Raw genomic sequence first — 18,186 nt, forward strand, 5'->3', positions numbered from 1 at the left:
TTTAAAACTTTTATTCTTTTACATTTTGATAATAGCTGCTATGACACATAACCCGGAACCAGGACTGGAAAGGCCAACTTCAGGTGATCGACGGTGGTTCTTGAACTTACCTGTTAGTCTTCCTGGCAGGTTATGATCATTACCATTTTGCTAGAGTAAATATTTTACAACTTTGAAGACTGGATGTCACCATTGGTTTTTACACCATTTTCTGTTTTAATTGCTGTTTTGTTTTTACCTTCATTTACTTTTACAAATTTTACTCCATTTACTTGACTTTATCTTTTTACTGGACATTTGGCTACTCATTGTTACAAGTTTGCTATGTATCTTTTAAAACTTCTATTCTATTACATTTTGATACTGGTTGCTATGACACATAACCCAGAACCAGGACTGGAAAAACCAACTTCAGGTGACTGACGGTGGTTCTTGAACTTACCTGTTAGTCTTCCTGGTGGGTTATGATCATTACCTTTTTGCTAGAGTAAATGCCTTACAACTTCTTATACTCTGCCTTCTATCTTAACATTGTAGACTAGGTGTCAACATTGGTTTTATACTTTTTTGTTTTACCTTCATTTCCATTTATGTCTATTACTACATTTATTTATTTTTTTTATTTTTTTTTACATTTTTACCGAATGTCTGGCGCAGATAGCCTTGCTGCTTTGTGCCATAAAACACTAAATCAATCAATCAGATTACATGTGACAGGTATCATTTTCAAGTTCAAAGCCAGGAAATTTGTATTGAAAAAACCAAAACAAAAAAAATCAACATCGGGAACTCCAAGGTGAGACTATCTTGCAACCTTACGGTTAGACTTTAGAACAGGCCTGGTTTGAGTTGTTAAAAAATGCCCCTTTAACTATTTCTAGTGGGTTAACTATTTCATTCCATTTGGTAGAATACTTGCATGACATGTGATAGGTCTTAATTTCAAATCTGATGCAAGTAAATATATCATTAAAAAAAATCGGTAAGGTTGCAAGGAGAAACTATGTTTAAAGAACTTATATCAAATTTACATGTGTTATTTCTACAGAAACATTTGTTTTTTATTATTTTTATTGTTTGTTTTTTGTTTTGTTGTTGTTGTGTTTTTTACTTTTAAAAACATTTGTCCGCAATATGTAATGGGAAACAGTTTTGCCATGTTTGTTAACTTAACTGTGCATCATTTTCAATATTTATGGTTTTCTCTTTTTAGGCTTAGGAAGACTTCCTCTAGTCAATGGCTTTTCCAGAACACCTCCTGTGTTGTGGGAGCTTGGCTGGTCACCTGAGCTTGGAGGAGAAATGAAAACACAAGTTCCTCCTCCACCTGGCGAATATCTCCAAGAGAGAGATGTTCTTCAACAGTACATATATCGTATTAATATTCTGGGTAATATGGATTAGTGGTGTCTTGTTAGTGTAGCTAATCTGTCATGACTTGATAAGTCAGCATATTCCTGACATCAGATTAACTAACTTTTCTTCTGTTTTCTTAATCCGTATAGGGACTAATCAAACTATAGATAATTTATAGTAGGCTAACTGTTACCTGTAATCCAACTAGCTTATTATTACATTACCAATATATAACTTGTATAGTTATTTTTATTATTGTAGTATTTGTGTTCGTGTGGAAAAAAGAAAGAACGTTATCAAATTTCATATGTTTTATCTGTTATATTTCCATTTCATGAATTTAATATTACCAGGCTTTTCTCTAATTTGTACAGTACAGTAATAGGATAAGGTGAATACACTTTTAATGTTAATTTTTATTGACACATAAACAAGTGCATTACTGGTGTATACAGTTTTTTCTTTGTAATGATTATGACTTATATTTTTAGTGATATGTCATTTAGAGTATTATTAGTTGTGTGCCATTCAGTTAGCCATTCCATTATTTTTGTAATAGTTCTGCTGTTGTTGATCATACTGTTATTTCTGTAGTAATTCGGTTGTCAATGTAGTCATACCATATTTCTGTACTTGTTCTACATTTGTTAGTTCTGTTGCTCATGCTTATACTGTTATTTCTGCAATAGATCTATTGTTTAGTCATACATTACATGTATTTCCCTACTTATTCTGTTATTTTATAACAGCCTTGATGCTGTTAGTTAAACTTTTATTTCTGTTGTAGTTCATTTATTATTAGTATTTAATTTGGAATAATTTGAGAGAACAGTTTGGTTTATTTTCACTGGAGTTAATTAAATTAGTTTCTCTGTAATTACTTTAGTAATTGTGTAACATTATGTTTAATCCTTTTGCTATGGGCTTGGTATAATATATACGAGTTCATCTACACATTTGTAGGCATTAAGTATTTGCCCAATAACTTTTGATACAAAATGCATATCATCACAAAATGTGTTAGGCTTTTAGCAAAGAGTACAAGTGTTTTGTATACAAAAAAATCAGATTTCGTAATGGAATATTTTTACTAAAGATTTGTTTGTGAAATTATAGTGTTTCTTTACTAATCAGAGTTTCAAGTGATTTCATGTTATGATTAATAAAACTATTTTTCATCCCAATAATTCCAAATATTATTTGAGCATTCTCTAAAACCTTCTAAATAAATTTCTAATGTTTATTTTCAATAATAATTTACATTTTATGTTATTTTCTGTGCTCTAAATATGTGGGGTTTGTAACTTGACCAACCTCATTAGTGTTATAACTCAAAAAACAAGCTAAAACAAAAACAAATGAAGCAAAAATCACTGTATTAACTGAAAAGTTGTTAAATGACCTTATTCATAACTATAAATAGTTATTAGAAATTTTAAATAAAAAGTTTTCTAATTTTTTATTGCTTTATATTTATTTAATACATTCTTGCATTTTTTACAGAATGTATTAAATAAATATAAAAAAATAAAAAATTAGAGAAATTTTACTGAAAATTTCTACTAACTATTTTTAGTTACAAATAAGGTTATTTGACAGCTTGGCACCGCTTTATGTGGATGTACACCTTGCCGCATATAAAGGCTTGTTTAGAGCATAATAGTCACAGTAGACTTGGTGAATGGGTGGTGGTTGGGAGCTATACTAGTTTGTTTGGACAGCTGGATGGGATACTTCTTGCTGGTATAGTTAATTTGCTGTGCTTTTAGTTGGTGTGCTTCTACCATATTGAGGGCTGGAATGCTAATATCAAGAGGTACGTTTTCATCTTACTTACCTCCAAATGGTAGTACCTGATTTCCTTGTTTTTTTGCTTTTTTGTAATTTCAATTAATTCTTTACTTGAGAATAGTCACATTCCCACAACTGTCTGCAGGCAATGAAGGGTGATTTAGATGTGGGACGTTGTGGGCTTGAGCATCCACCTCTCGCTCTCCTAATTTGTTTCTAATTCTGTATCTATTGCTACTCTTTATTTCTTATGTGAGACTGGCAAATGGAGGTTGAGACTGATAGATGGTGTATTCCCACTGCGCTGTGGGTCCTATTTCTTCAGTCACCTCCAAAACCTAAGGTACATTTTATAATCCCACATCGTAACTTGTACCCTGGGATCTTTTCAGTTGATGCAGCATTTTTTGTTTAATTTGTTTTAGTTTTGGCTTGTTTTTTGACTTATAACAAATTAATATAATTAGTCAGAGGTTTGGATTTCCTGTTTCTAAAGCAGTCCTTCTTTGTGATTTTACTTCATTGACACGTATTTATTTTCACTATGAATACATATATAGATATATTTATCATTTTTTTTCTATATTCACTTTCCAGTCATGCATAGCTAATGTTACATAATTGATGTGGTGCACATACACTCATGTTGTATATCCAGCAATATAAAAGTAACCATTAGTCTTCCGTGTCTTGGCTGTGTTTTAGTGGACTAATATTTTATAATTTATAGTCACATTTCAATTATTATACATTATATACATATATAGATTATTACCATTTAGAAATAAGTTATGAAACTTATTTTCATTCAAATAAAAAAGTTACAACTTTTGAACTCTATTGCTGCTGGACATAGGTTGCTTAGACTTAAATTTGTTCATGTTTATCAAGCAAACATTTTTTTAGGTTTTATATATATAGTTGAATAACCAAAAAATAATAATAAATAACTATACTGATACCTCAGAATTCCACTCTAAATTATTAAGCTTAGTAACTAAAATGTATTAAGATATTAAAAAATATGAAACTTTGAACAGACTGAAATCACAACCTACCTCATTTAAATCTTGGATTGAAAGAACATGGTAGACTTTTCACAAATTAAAATGGCTGAGAAAACCACTCTGGGGACATTATAAGCTGTTGACTGGTCATTTACATGTTATATATTGAAGTAAGTGTGAAAACAAAACCATTTCCAAAAATATAAAGAGGAGAATGGGGCCACTGTGTTTGATTCAGTAGATAAACCATATCTCAGCAAAATAAAAGACATAAAGTTATTATTTTATGTTCTAGCTCAATGATATTAGTAATTTGAGTTACTAATTTGTACAAAACTATAGACTTAGTTACTTTGACATCACAAACCTCTAATTTTAACTCGTGCTGCATTCAATATACCACGTGATTCACTAAAATCTATATTTGAATGTGTTCTTTTAATATTTACTTTTAAATTAAGAAATTAATTCATATAACATTAAAGTTTGAATTATAATCTACAATTTAATTCCAAACTTGCTGGCATAAATTCATAGAATAGTAGTTCAATAAAATTTTGAATGTAAACCATCAAACACAATTATATGGCTTTTAACCCGTGATCTGTCATGAAAGGGTTAATACAGAATATTTCAATAGCACATTTTACTACACACATATATTGTTCTTACATCGCATAATTATTCATTGCTGTGATGCTATTTTTGCATTGTGTCCAACGAATATGCTATTGAAAATTAATGGTTTACTGTCTGAGTACTCATTCTGTTATTGTCATAGTAATCTCTTATGTTATTTAGTTTAGTATTCTCCAAAACGTATTTTATTATTATTTATTAGTCTTGTTTAATTCTACTAATCATTCTTTCTTAATTTACAGATTGAACTGTCTTTTGTTTCCAGAAAGCATTTTGCAACACATTAACAATGTACTACATACAATCTTTTTTTGTTTTTACTGCAGTAGTATTATAGTGGTATGTTATAATTTAAGCATATTTCATGTCAAAACATTTTTAATATCTTGCAAATATATAACTCATCTACTCAGTTAGTTATTACTTTAGAAGCTATGGAATTGTATTTAATTCAGAGAGGATAGTTTTTCTTTAGATGTGTAAAAACCAATGTAATTAATGTTTGTGGCCATTTTTGAAGTCTATTAAATTTGAGGATTCTGTTTTTGATAAGTATGCCATGTGATACTGGCTTCTGTAACATTACAAAAAAAATACAACAACACAAGTTTTAGGAGTGTTGCTCTATTTTTTCTGACATTACTTTAACTACTGTTATTGAAAAACTACAGTTATTTACTAAATCCATTATTGCTTCATGTCAAATAATGTGATTTTCTTAATGTATAGAAACATTATTTGAAACAATGGAAGTATTTGTTGATCTGGTCAGTCCATTTTTAATTGGTTCAGTTTGGTATTATTTTTAAATTCTGATTATATGAATAGATTTACTGATCAAGCATACTTAGAGTATATAATTTGATAAGTCGATGGTGCATTAACAATAAGTTGTGACTTGATAGAACTTTCATAATACAGTAGCCCCTCTTAAATACAACCTACCTATATGCCATGATAAAAAAGTATCATTTGGTTAATTACTCAAAGAATCAATAACCAGATAATGAACAACCAAATTCAAGCTGTACCTTGTTTCCAGGGGATGAGCATAATCATTTATATATTGTATAGGTACAGTGGAGCGCCGTTAAGTATTTGGGGGGTCAACCTGCTTAACCGTGGCTTAAGTGGTCCGCAGCTTAAACCTTTGTAACTGAAAAGCCGAAGTCACCAACAGCTCCGCCGAGGAGCCTCATCCGGGCCATTGCGTGATCATTATATCGGATTATCGAATTAAAAATAATACTTTGATTATTGATCACTTTTTTCATGGATTTACCGCGGATTAACTTTAATATATGGAGAGGTGTGATTCGGTAACAATGGCGGCCTCCATAAAGCTGACATAGAGAGCGCATCAGGCAGATTAAAGGTCGGTTTCTATTGTAATATATTTTATTTATTTCCCAAATTAAAGCAAATTCTTTTTAAATATCCCCTTGGAAGTTATAAAACCAGGATTAAATTTGTAAGCCGCGTTTTTACACATTCTTAAATTAGCGGTGAGCCTCAATAATCCTCGCTCGCATCGCTCACAAGACTTTCTACAGCGGCTTGAGCGATTTCGCCGTTTACTGGTCCACGGCTTAATGGCGCTCCACTGTAGTTAGATAACCTATCACATTGGTACACTGTATAATAATAGCTCTGATTGGTAACACTTCAGTAATTGATTTGCTTTGATTTATATAAGATGATTTGTTCCTTGATCATGCATATTTAATAAATATTACTTTGTCATTGCATAGATATAAAATATATTACAAAGTGACACAAAATTTATTTCATAAAAAATCATCCATCTTTATTTTGAACATGTAATGAAGTCACTCTGAACATTCATGTGTCTGGCAGTTATTATCTAAAGATGTGCTCTGTTTATTAGTCTCCAGTGCATAATTTTGGTAACAATTTATGAAATAACAAGCAATAAATGTCCAGAATTCTACAGCAGAAATGAAAGAAAATTGGAAACCAGATTTACCAAACATAATAAAAAAGCATCCCATATTTACCACCAATGCAACTCAAAAAATCCACTGTGTTTATGCAAAATGCTTTAGTTTAAAAAAACAATAAACAAAACATGGGAAACTATTATATTAATTGAACAAATCAAAATTTTCCCAGCTCTGAAAAGGGACTATTCTGAGATTTTAAAAGAACCAGTAAAGAAAAATTAGAATTAAATATCTGAACTAAATTATTACTAGACTCTAGTTAATACCTAATAAGGTGAGCCTCTCTGAATACAAATATTACACAAACTGTAATATGTTGCATTAAAACAATTTCAAATTGACTAAAAAGTCTCTAATTTCAGTGTTTTGTTTATTTTGCTGCTTTTGTCACAGCTTATCTTTATCAATGCCCATTTCACATTGCTTTATTAACACTTCAAGCCTTCTTCTTCACAATTACTTCTTGTTCTTAGTTTGAAACATTCACAGCTTTTCCAGGCGCCTTAAGACATTTCAATAGCTATTATTACTGCACAGATTGAGTCTGTCACTCAACAAATTACAAAATTTTCACAGACTGCTAGTGTACTCTAATCAAGTTACTTAACATCTTGGCCACTAGTTCAAAATCTATCGCATTCACTTCAGAAATAAACCTTAATTCTGTGAATGGAAGGAAGATGAACAACAGTATCTGACTTCCCTTGAATAGCTTTTAGAACTTGAAAATTTTTAAACCAAAATTCCTATATGTCTGCACCAAGAAGTTTGACTTAAACACCCCAGAGTACCAAGATTCATATACTAAGCTGTGAAACATTCTCCAGTCATGTGACCTCTTTGTTCCATACTCTGTATACTGTATTCATGTGTTTACATAAAAAACGTTATTAATCTGAAGAAAAGTTGTTACAGAGATATTATTCAACCTTACACCCCAAAATCATGGTCATATGTCACATCTATCAGGAAGTCATTTGTGGGAGGTCAGATCAAAATAAAATTGTTCCATGTGCAGAAAAAAAAGTTGTGTTTAAAAGGAAATTGTTATTGGGTGGGGTCATATCCACCAGGGATACTGTATTTCATATAAATAAAAAAAAAACTGTTTTCTACTTAGAGTATCATGGCTCTGAAAGATACAAGGTAGAATACTAAATAAACAGAAAAGGGTGAAGACCAGATGAAGCAATTAATCTTTTTTAAATATTTGTTTCATATTGCAAGGTATAATCTCTAGGCCTCAATTTAATAATGACAGTTGGGAAAATAATCCATAAATCAAAAGTAAATGAGACTGTTTGTGCTCATTTGAAACAGAACACTTTAGTCAGTCTATTATTACTGTTAAAACTTTGAAGAATTAGATGATCCAGGATGTTTCTATAGAACATTTGTTTGGAATTATATTTTTATTAATTTCATATAACATATTTAGTTACCCTGTATATTATTTTATATAAAGGAACATTTTGTAATGTCAAATGCTCTGACTCACAGGCTGGACCTCCAGACAGCAATTTGAGGAAACTTGGATGGCTCTTCTTGGTGTTTTAAGTGCAACTCCAGTAGGAGAAATAGAAACCCCAGAGGTACTGATAATTAAAATATATATTAACCTTGTTGCAATGGCTCAGTATAATATACACAAGCATGTATTGACATTTACACACGTTAAGGATTTGTATCATGTATATCTTTACAAAATTTGGTATATTTTTAGTAAAGTTTTTTGTACACAGAAAATCAAATTTTTTATTGTGGCATTTTTACTAAAGATTTATTTGTGAAAATATTGAGTCTGTTTCATTATTAGTCCAAGTGCGAAGTAATTTCATGTTGTTATTAAAAAAAATATCCTTCATCTCCAAAATCTCAAGTATTATTTGTGTAATCTCTAAAACCTCCTAAATAAATATCAAACACTTGCTTTCAGTAAGAATATATATTTTGTCTGTTTTTTCTCTACCTTAACTGTGGAGTCTGTCAGTTTGACTGACCTCATAACCATCATAAATATTTTTGAAAGAGGTGAATGTAGCCAACGTGTTTGATTTGGTACATAAGCCATATTTATCAAAGTAAAAAGATATGAGGTTCATATTTTAGATTCTGATTTTATAATATTGGTAATTTAAGTTTCTTATTCATCTGTAACTATGGACCAAGTATTTTGACATCATAAAAATCTAATTTTAATCAGTGCTGCATCCAACATACCACATGACTCAAAAAATCTATATTCAAGTATGTTCTTTTAACAGTTACTTTTAAATTAAGAAATTAGCTCTCATATAATATTAAATTTTGAATTATAATCTATAATTTGATAACCAACTTACTGACGTAAATTCATAAAATAGTAGGTCAGTAAAATTTGAAGGCAAGTCAACAAACGTGATGACGTGCCTTTATGACCCATCATGAAATGGTCAAAACATGTTGAGGATGTTTTGAAAACTCGTATTTAATACAAACTTGATTCAAACTTTCGAATTTTACTTGGATTGAAGGCTTTGATAAAGCAACCTAAAGTTTGTAAAAAAATAAAGACTTTAACATAAGAAAGCAAATAAGTTTCTTACACAAACAAAAATGTTTATTTTAAATAAGGAATTGAAAATTCAATAATTTATTTTATAAGTTTATACTGTAAGAAAAGCCTGTCAGTAATGTAATTTTTTTCGTAATCCTAGCTTTACTCCAAAAACTCATCAGCTTATTAAATTTCTTTTGACAAAAATGATCCATTTGTTTTTCATCAAATTACATTAAAAAGTGATTTTGTTTTTAACTTTTGAGAATACCTTAGTGTGCATGATTTTGACATTTTAAGAGGCAATTATAAATTAAAATATTTTAATGTGCATGATTTTGACATTTTAGAAACATTAATACTTTTGTATCTAACTCTTTGAAACTAGCAGTTTGAAGTTTGATTTTTGAAAGAAGAAATATGGGAGAATGAATGTGTAATTAACACACTAAGATTTTGATTTTCAATTTGATGTAGGAGGAGCAAGAACGAATTCATACTAGTTGCTTAGCTGTCAAGTGTATCACCTCCCTCTTACTGCAAACTATGCTTTTGCCACAGCCTGGTAACCCCCACAACAGTATTTATCTATGCCAGCCTCGAGACAAACCATTGGCTTTCCTGCATACCAAGTGAGAATAAATTACCTGGTTTTTGTTCATCATTTATAGCTATAGTATTGCTGTACATCACATCAATCCAGTGACCTTTAATTGTTTGTGAATAATACTCTGACAAAAGCAATTAAGTCTATCTGGACTGAAGAGGTGTCAGGATCCTAACTTTTTTCCTTCTCACTGTGCAAGTACTTAACCACATTTAAGAGTTTCCACAGACTTTCTGAACAACATATATTTTCTGCTTACATAATACATATGGTATCTGGTTTAGCATTTCTTTCATGTTCAGAAGTTTTATTTTGAGACACTGTTTTGAAGAAAAGAAAAATATTTCCTTGCATCTTAGAATTTTCTTATTTTTGATTAGAAGGTTCTATTTTATACATCTTTATCTTATGATTTGGACTTTTAGTTTTATTATCTTGTGCATTATATCCAGTTTTAAGTCTATTTTCAGCTCAATCAAGGTAGCATATGTATAACCATAAAATAACTGTTTTACTGATTCAACTTTGATTCAAGTGTATTTAATAGACTTTTCATTATTCACAGTTCCTGTTTATTGTTTGTCCTAGTGAGGATTTTAAATTGTCTTCTATTTACACGTTCATTCAGCATATTTTTCTTGATATTTGAGAAAGATAAATATTTTAAATTACCATGTTTTCATATGTAGTAGTGGAGCTAATATAATCTAAAAACACATTTAGAACATTTATATCCATATACCTTGTTAGAAGTTTTTAAGGTAGGTATACAATCCTTACGCCTTGAAAAATACTGTACTCTGCAGGCATTCTTGAGAATGAGGGTATGCTCAATGGCAGATGGCAGCTTACATAACTAATTTCAAATCCACATAGCCTCTTAACCAATATCCCTCTGTGTGGATTCCTGTACGTGATGAGGGGACCTCCCAGGGACGGTTCTGTTCTTTTAGTTTTTACCTCCAATAGGATCTAAACATCCACCTACGTGTTTGCCGTGTATGGTGACCCGTGAAGGGGAGGAGAGGATCCTGGTGGTTGAGAGGCCCAACCTGAACACACCATTTTGGCTTTGATTCCTTGGGTCAATCGGCTGGTCCACTTGGCTTAGTGTCAACCTAGTACCAGTGTTAGAAGTTCTGTTTCTACATGTTTTCCACTATATCCTCGTTCGTGGTGGAATCCTGTGTGCCACATGGCATGGAGAGCTCAAAAACGGACCTGGGACATTTCTCTAGATATCCCACACTCTTGAACCTAGTAGCCTAGCTGCTTTGTGCCATAAAACACTAAATCAACCAACCAACCTTACCCAGTATATTGTACGACTAAAGAAATTATTTTTAAAACTACATTCTAGTCAGGTTGTGCAGAGAGAAGCTGTATTATTTAAGTAGTTTGAATAACTAGTTTTATGATGCCTATTAATGAATTTTGAGTAAAAATCTCTTAATATTATCTTTTTGTGTGTGAAAAAAAATTCATATTAACTGTTTAATTTATGTGCCCAGTAACCAGTATTTTAATTACATTTTTCTTACAAATCAATGACACATAATTGTAGTGCTCGCAAAAAGTAAAGAATATTGAGAACTGTTTAAATTTTATATTTTCTTTAGGTTATCATTTTTTTTTTCAAATTTAGCATACTAATTGTAGAGGGTTACACTAATTGTATTTGGGATCTGCAGGTTTGTATCCCAATGAGTTCTTGTGTGATAGGCTTTTATAAGAAAAGACCCAAATTCTGCAAAGCAAATGGCTAGTTTTAATTGATTAGGAAAGTTGTTTACTGTTGAGATTATGGTAAATTTATGGATTAATTTTGCTGGTGTTCACTTTTTCAAAGAGTGTGCATGTTGTTAGAAACCAATTAACTGTACAAGTTTACCCAGTTGTCACACTGCTGCTGAATGGTACACCCAGATTGAGATGTCATAATCAGTTGTCAGTAAACTGTGGTGCAGATATTAGGCCACAGAAGAGTACACAAGGAGGCCAGGATTACTTAAGGGCTACTTATGACTGATATCTGTGGAATTGAGAAACCACAGCACAGGCTAGGAGCCTCAGAAACAGGCTCTGTGAGACTGGTTTTAGGTTTAGGATACCACTTAGAACCCCTGAACTTACCCCAAGGCACCAAACAACTCAACTGGCATTTGCATAGAAAAATGTCACTTTGACCCTCCAGCAGTGGACCCTTGTATTTTTCACAAATAAGAGTAAGATGTGTGTGTCTTAAATTGACCAATATGTAAAAGTCTGGAAACACGAAAGAAAGCAATATATGATCTGTAACATTGTCCATCACAGTGCCTTTAGGGATGGCTCAGTCAACTAGGGTAGCATCTGTGTGAAGGAGCTTACAAACCTTTATGTGGTGGATAGAGGATCACTGACAGCAAGATATTATGTAGATGAGATCTACATAACCATTGTTTACCCTTTTACTGGTACTGTCAGAGATGAGTTTATGTATCAGTTGGATAATGCCTATCTTCATAAGCTAGTATCACGAAACAATTCTTCTCAAGATGAAAGATTGACCTACCAAGCCACTGAACCTAAATTCAATCCAGCATGTGTGGGATTTGTTTGGGAGAGCTGTTAAAGTGAAAGTACAAACTAGAGAAAGCTTTTTTATACAAATTTACTATATTTATTATGAATAAAGAGGCTTGAGAATGGAAGTTGGTGTTGCTGTTAAGGTAGTTTGAAAACTACCTTAAGTTTGGTTCTCTGGAAATAATTGGGGTATCATAAACATATCTTTTGTAATATTCTTGTTGATATTGAAAAGGACAATTTTTGAGCAAAAAATTTTTTATGGTAGTAAACAAATTACTGGTTGATGGGTTAATTTAGATTCCATAACTCAAAAAGATAAGGGTATTCTTTGGTGAATTTCTGAAACATTTGCTTTGTGAATCTCATTTTATTAGTGTCATTTTGATACAAATGTTAAGTACATACATTTGTTATCTCATTTAATAGTGTGTTGGTATAAATAGATTCTTTAGCATAATACAAACCATTATTAATTTTTTTTTATTTCATGATTGCATGTGTCTCAAGCAGATGCTGTCAGTCAAAAAGGACATCCATTTCTAAGAACTTTAGGATTTCTTTACATGATACCAGAATGTGAGGGCTAGTTTATCTTATTTTATAATATTCATTATCTTTTTTTAAATTTTAATAAATACTCTTTTAATTTACCTTCTCTAGTAACATGAAGTAGGGTTACTTACCAAGTGACTTGCATCTTGTATGACAGGACATAGTTCAAAGAGCAATATAACTAACTAGAAACAGATATAAACTGCTAAACCTTAAGCTGATTTGGATAAATAATTGTAGTTAGTTTGTGGTTACAATCTGTACTCATTCTAGAAGAAAAAAAGGGGTAATTTAGTTTTATTTATTTATCTTTTAAGGTAGTTATAAGGTCCACGTAATTGACCAAGTTCGTATGAAATTAGGATAGAATAAATAACAGATAAAATATAGTATAAAGTATAAAATATATAAGAGTTTTCATAAGCTATGCAAATGAAATTAAAAAAATTTAGATGATGAAAAGTATTTTTAACCTTGTATCTCAGAATGGCTGGTATGGGTATTAACACTTTTGTTGATATTGGTTTAATTTTGGTTTTACTTGCTGTGTAAGTAGGGATTCTTTGATTTTGCATTTGTTTATATTTGTTTCCCTATTTAGTATCTGGGTGTATTCTGTAGTTGTTTTGTTTGTTTGATTTGCAGTGTTCAAAAACGTGTAAAGTTGTTGTTTTTTTTTTTTTGTTTGTTTGTTTTTTAAACTAGTTTCCATTTTCCTGTTTGTTTCTCCAGTATAGAAGTCATGGCAGTTGCTGCATTGTATTTTATAAATTATGTTGGTGTTGTTGTTTGTCAGTATAGTTTTTATATAGTATGGACTTTAGTTTTGTACCTGGTTTTTGAATAAATTTGTTTACTGGAATGTTGTGTTTTGTTACAAGTTTTTGCCAAATGTTGGTTATTTTTTTACTGCTGTCGGGAAGATATGGTATGTAGCAGTATAAGATTTGTAATTTGTTGTATCTTGAGATTTATTTTTGTTTGTTTGTTGTTGGTTTATGTGTGTGCATATAATTTTTTCCATGTTTTTTTTTATGTTAATATTGTTAATATTCGAAAAGTGTTGTTTTATTTTTGTTGATTTCATCGTTAATTTTATTGGGTGAGCATAGTTTTGTGGCTGTGTTTATTTGGTTTCTTCATATGTGTGTTTTTATTTTTATTTCATGTGCTGACTCCCAGGGAATGTGTAATCGAGTATGGGTGATTTTTCTCTATGGATTTCTGTTTTTAATTGTGTATCAGTTCTCGTGATTTTGAGGTTAAGAAATGCTATTTGGTTAGTTTTTTCCTGTTCACAGGTGAACTTAATGTTGTGGTGTACTGAGTTAACATGATTGAAAAAACTAAATGTGTGTTCTGTAGATATGAATCCAACAATTGTATCATCAACATATCTGTACCAATATAGTGGTGGGTGTAATACTGAATTGATCACTTGAGATTTAATGTGCCATTAAAATGTTGGCTATAACTGGTGACACAAGATTGCCCATACTTAAGCTATTTATTTGTATCTAGTTTTGGTTATTGAACATAAAATTAGTTTTGGTGATAGTGAATTCTATAAGGGTTGCTAATTGGGTAAAAATACCTAGTTTCAAAAACCCGATTTTTTGTGACCAAGACTTGTAGTGTTTCCAGAAAATGTATAACTGAGGAAAAGAAAGACTAAAAGTACCATTGGTGAACAATGTTTGCCAACAAGAGCTGTTTCAATCGCAGATGAAATGGTAGGTACCAAATGGTGAAGACTGTAAATCAGTCATGAGCCTTTCTGAGCTGGGAAATATCATGAAGCATGATAACAGATCCTCACAATCAGATGCTAGGTGTTAGTGTCCATTAAACTCAGTAATTTTGTGTGTATGAACCAGTTTCTTTAATTTCAACCATATTTCTTTTCTACTATAGCCTGGAGCATTATTCATTATTCATGTGGTAGACTATGTTAGATGTTGCTATGCAAATGGTAGCAGTGAGCAACACAGCTATATGTACTGATCTTGTAAAGTCTGGTGGGCTAACTCATACACAGGTGTTAGGGATATATGTTCTGCTGGTGTTATAAAGCATGAGAATACACAAAGCTCGTAGATATGTTTCGTGACCAAGGTGATAGTTTTATTATCCTGTATCTGAAAGGTAATTTTTAGAACAGGGCATGTTTGTAACTGGTTAGTTTTACAAATTACACACATGTTTGAACTTCTGACCAATTGAAATTCATATAACTTTGTTTTCAATCTTTACTTTTGCTTGTTAATATCAAAATCTTAACCTTTCTGAGGACTTTCATTTTCAGTTTGTCTGTGGTGTTTTCATTATCTTAGTGTGTGTGTTTAAACCTCCAAATTTCAAAACTGCAATAGATTATAGAGTAAAGGTGACAATAGTTTTGTTAACTGCAGACTAGGAATCTGACAAACTACAGGAAGTGTCATAAAGTGCTACCCTAGTTATTGGAAGTGACTGTTGCAATGTGGTTTAACAAGGTTGATTTATAAATACTGGCAAAGCGACAGCAATTGAGAAAATTTTAGAGCTGCCTATTATAAGACCTTTGGATCTTTATAACATAGACTTAAGTACTTTACTGAAGTAGTGAAAGAAAAGATGAATTGCACCTCAATTTGGTGATGGAGGTTTTCTTTTGTTTTATTTTTCTAATACTATTTTTGTTTATTTGTCTGAATAAGTGGGAAATCTATTCTTTTAATTATTTATTTATGTGAATATTTATATTTTATTGGTAATTCATTTTTCTTATCTTTTCTGTTTAGTTGATTGATTAACATGATATTTATGTGTTTAAAAAGTTTCATTTTGCATTTAATTTGTCCCTTAGAAAAGGATTTAACTAATAGGTATCAATAGTAAAAGGTCTTGGCTAATTTCTAGTTTTAGTTTTGTTTTCTTGTAAAGATGATTAAATTTACCTATCATTGTTTGAGGGTTTTGTACTAGTTCACCACTTTTGTATTAAAATGTTTATTTTTTTTTTTTATGTCATATTAAAATGTTCCTTTTAGTTTCTGTTTTTGATTTTGTTTAAAGCATTACAATCAATCAGTTACCATCGTTATAGAGTTCATTTATTTATCTGCTTACATTGGTGTAATGGTTGTTTCTCTATGTTTTACCTTTTTTGTGTAAATTTTCTTCTTGCATGTTGATTAATTTTTGTACTAAGAATTTCATAATAAAGAATTTTATCGAGTTATAAACAAAGAGTATTTCTATGATTTCTGTCTTAACTGTTACTTTTAAGCAACTGCATATTAAAGAAACTTGTAGGAAATATATTGGTGGCAATATAATCTAATTATTCATCTCAAGTATAAAAAATAACATTTTGAAAGGTAGAAGAATATCAAAGCTCATCCTATACACTTGAGCTGCAAAAGTAGATTCTATTGTCACCTGTATATTTTCGACAAGTGTTTCTTTAATAGGCAGTTACTACCTAAACTATCTATCAGAAAATGTATGCATGTTGAGTTTGCTTTTATTATCCACTGATTTTCTTTGTTGAAGGGTTTTTTTTTATGTATTATGTCATTGTTAAATACTATTACTGTATGGAAGTATTTGATTCTATGAAATAATGTTTGCAACAAATGTCTGTATTTTATTCTTAAAATGCTATACATGTAGTCAGTCTATGTTAAATGATATTTCAATGTAAGTACCAAGTATCTGTATTGTTTGGTATACATGGAGTAATATAAAGTTATGCCACTTCTTGACTAACACATTTTTTTAACTTTTAAGTTAAGACTAATGTTTACTTGGGAGCAAGCTAGGAGTGTGATATATAAGCATACTATCCATTTTCTACCAACTTTGGAAGCTCTAATAAAGCTGAAACTTAAAGCAAAATACAACCTTCTATTAAATAATGATTAAATTGTTCAATGACACAGAAATAATTTTAAATCCTGCTGAAGTAATCACCATTATTTGTGGGCTCTGTTATTCGTCTGGAAGAAACATCGAAATACCTGGTGGTATCCTTTGGCAGACAACTTCATTTTATCATCCACATGAGCATCATAGTAACAAAAGTTACCAAAGATGTCAATGTGCTGAAAATTGCAGAAGGAAAGAAGAGCTCTATAAAATTTATGCTTATGCTATACCAAAGTTGTTCTTCCCCTTCCTGGATTATATACTTCCAGTGATCATTGTGAGTGCTACACAGCTATAAAATATTGAAAAGATAAAATAAATGTTAAAGGCAGGTCAGGGGTTGTTCTGCAATGACCCCATTAAAATTCCTATTACACTTTGCAGGTTTTAGCAACACAACATTAATAGAGTTTACAAGCATAATTCTTCTCTAGGGTCTTACAATGTGAAGTTCATGCATTCCATCATTGAGCCATTACTCTTTTCATTTCAAATGTTTTAACTCCACAACAACCTTACAGACACAAGCTAAGCAGGAAATTGTCTGAATAGCACTTCAAGAAACAGTCATGGGTGGATAGGTGCTATAAATCCACCTTTGAAATAATTTGTCACCATCAGATCTCGGATTTCTTTATGTGGAATAAACATCTAATGCTAGTTGGGATCTGTGGAAATCAGCCTAGATAAAAGATATCAAGATTGGACAGCGGATGAATCAGAAAAAGCACATCAGCACATGCTTAAAGACTGTGGTGGACAAACAACATTTATCGTGGCCACGAATGTTTTGTACACTCAAGATAATGAGAGAGTTGATTAGATTATCATCGTCTTCCAGAACAACAACTTACATAAAGCTGGTGGAGCATTTACATTTTCCACATGCAGCACATGGTGGATGCCATAAAACAAGCTATTCTCTAGATAATTAAAAGCAGTGAACCACAGATAGACAGTGCCACAAACATAGTATTTGTAACTGGCTCATAGGTAGTACTATATAAGATTTAGAGTTTTTGGTCTGCTGAAAGACATCAAAAGTAAAAGAACTGCATTGTAAAATAATGACCAGAATGTGTGTGCTAGGCCAGGTAAAGTAATACCAAATGAGGAAGCTGAAAAACTAGCATGAAGAACTCGGTAATTTAACTCCTGAATTGTCACATAAGTGTGTGTTCAGTTCCACATAACACATTAATCAAGAAGGTTGTTGATTTGCTTTCACTTTATATACCTACTTATTTTGTG

At 31.2% G+C, this 18,186-nt stretch overlaps 1 protein-coding gene across 10 annotated transcripts in view; it reads left to right on the plus strand.

The window, feature by feature from the left end:
• The window catches only part of htt (huntingtin), a 303,204-nt gene that overhangs the window by 227,529 nt on the left and 57,489 nt on the right, over positions 1 to 18,186 (plus strand). For 6 of the 10 annotated variants that reach the window (XR_013028209.1, XM_076501072.1, XM_076501073.1 and 3 more), the window contains 4 exons: positions 1,214 to 1,390; positions 8,258 to 8,349; positions 9,771 to 9,925; positions 12,979 to 13,047. Coding sequence is in view for 8 of the 10 variants with exons in the window: in XM_076501072.1 (XP_076357187.1) it covers positions 1,214 to 1,390; positions 8,258 to 8,349; positions 9,771 to 9,925; positions 12,979 to 13,047 (493 nt within the window). In the remaining 2 variants the exon portion in view is untranslated. The remainder of the gene's footprint in view (positions 1 to 1,213; positions 1,391 to 8,257; positions 8,350 to 9,770; positions 9,926 to 12,978; positions 13,048 to 18,186) is intronic. The other 4 variants (XR_013028210.1, XM_076501075.1, XM_076501076.1 and 1 more) reach the window with 2 other exon arrangements.

Source organism: Tachypleus tridentatus, chromosome 5, assembly GCF_004210375.1.
Source record: "Tachypleus tridentatus isolate NWPU-2018 chromosome 5, ASM421037v1, whole genome shotgun sequence".
NCBI lineage: Eukaryota > Metazoa > Arthropoda > Merostomata > Xiphosura > Limulidae > Tachypleus > Tachypleus tridentatus.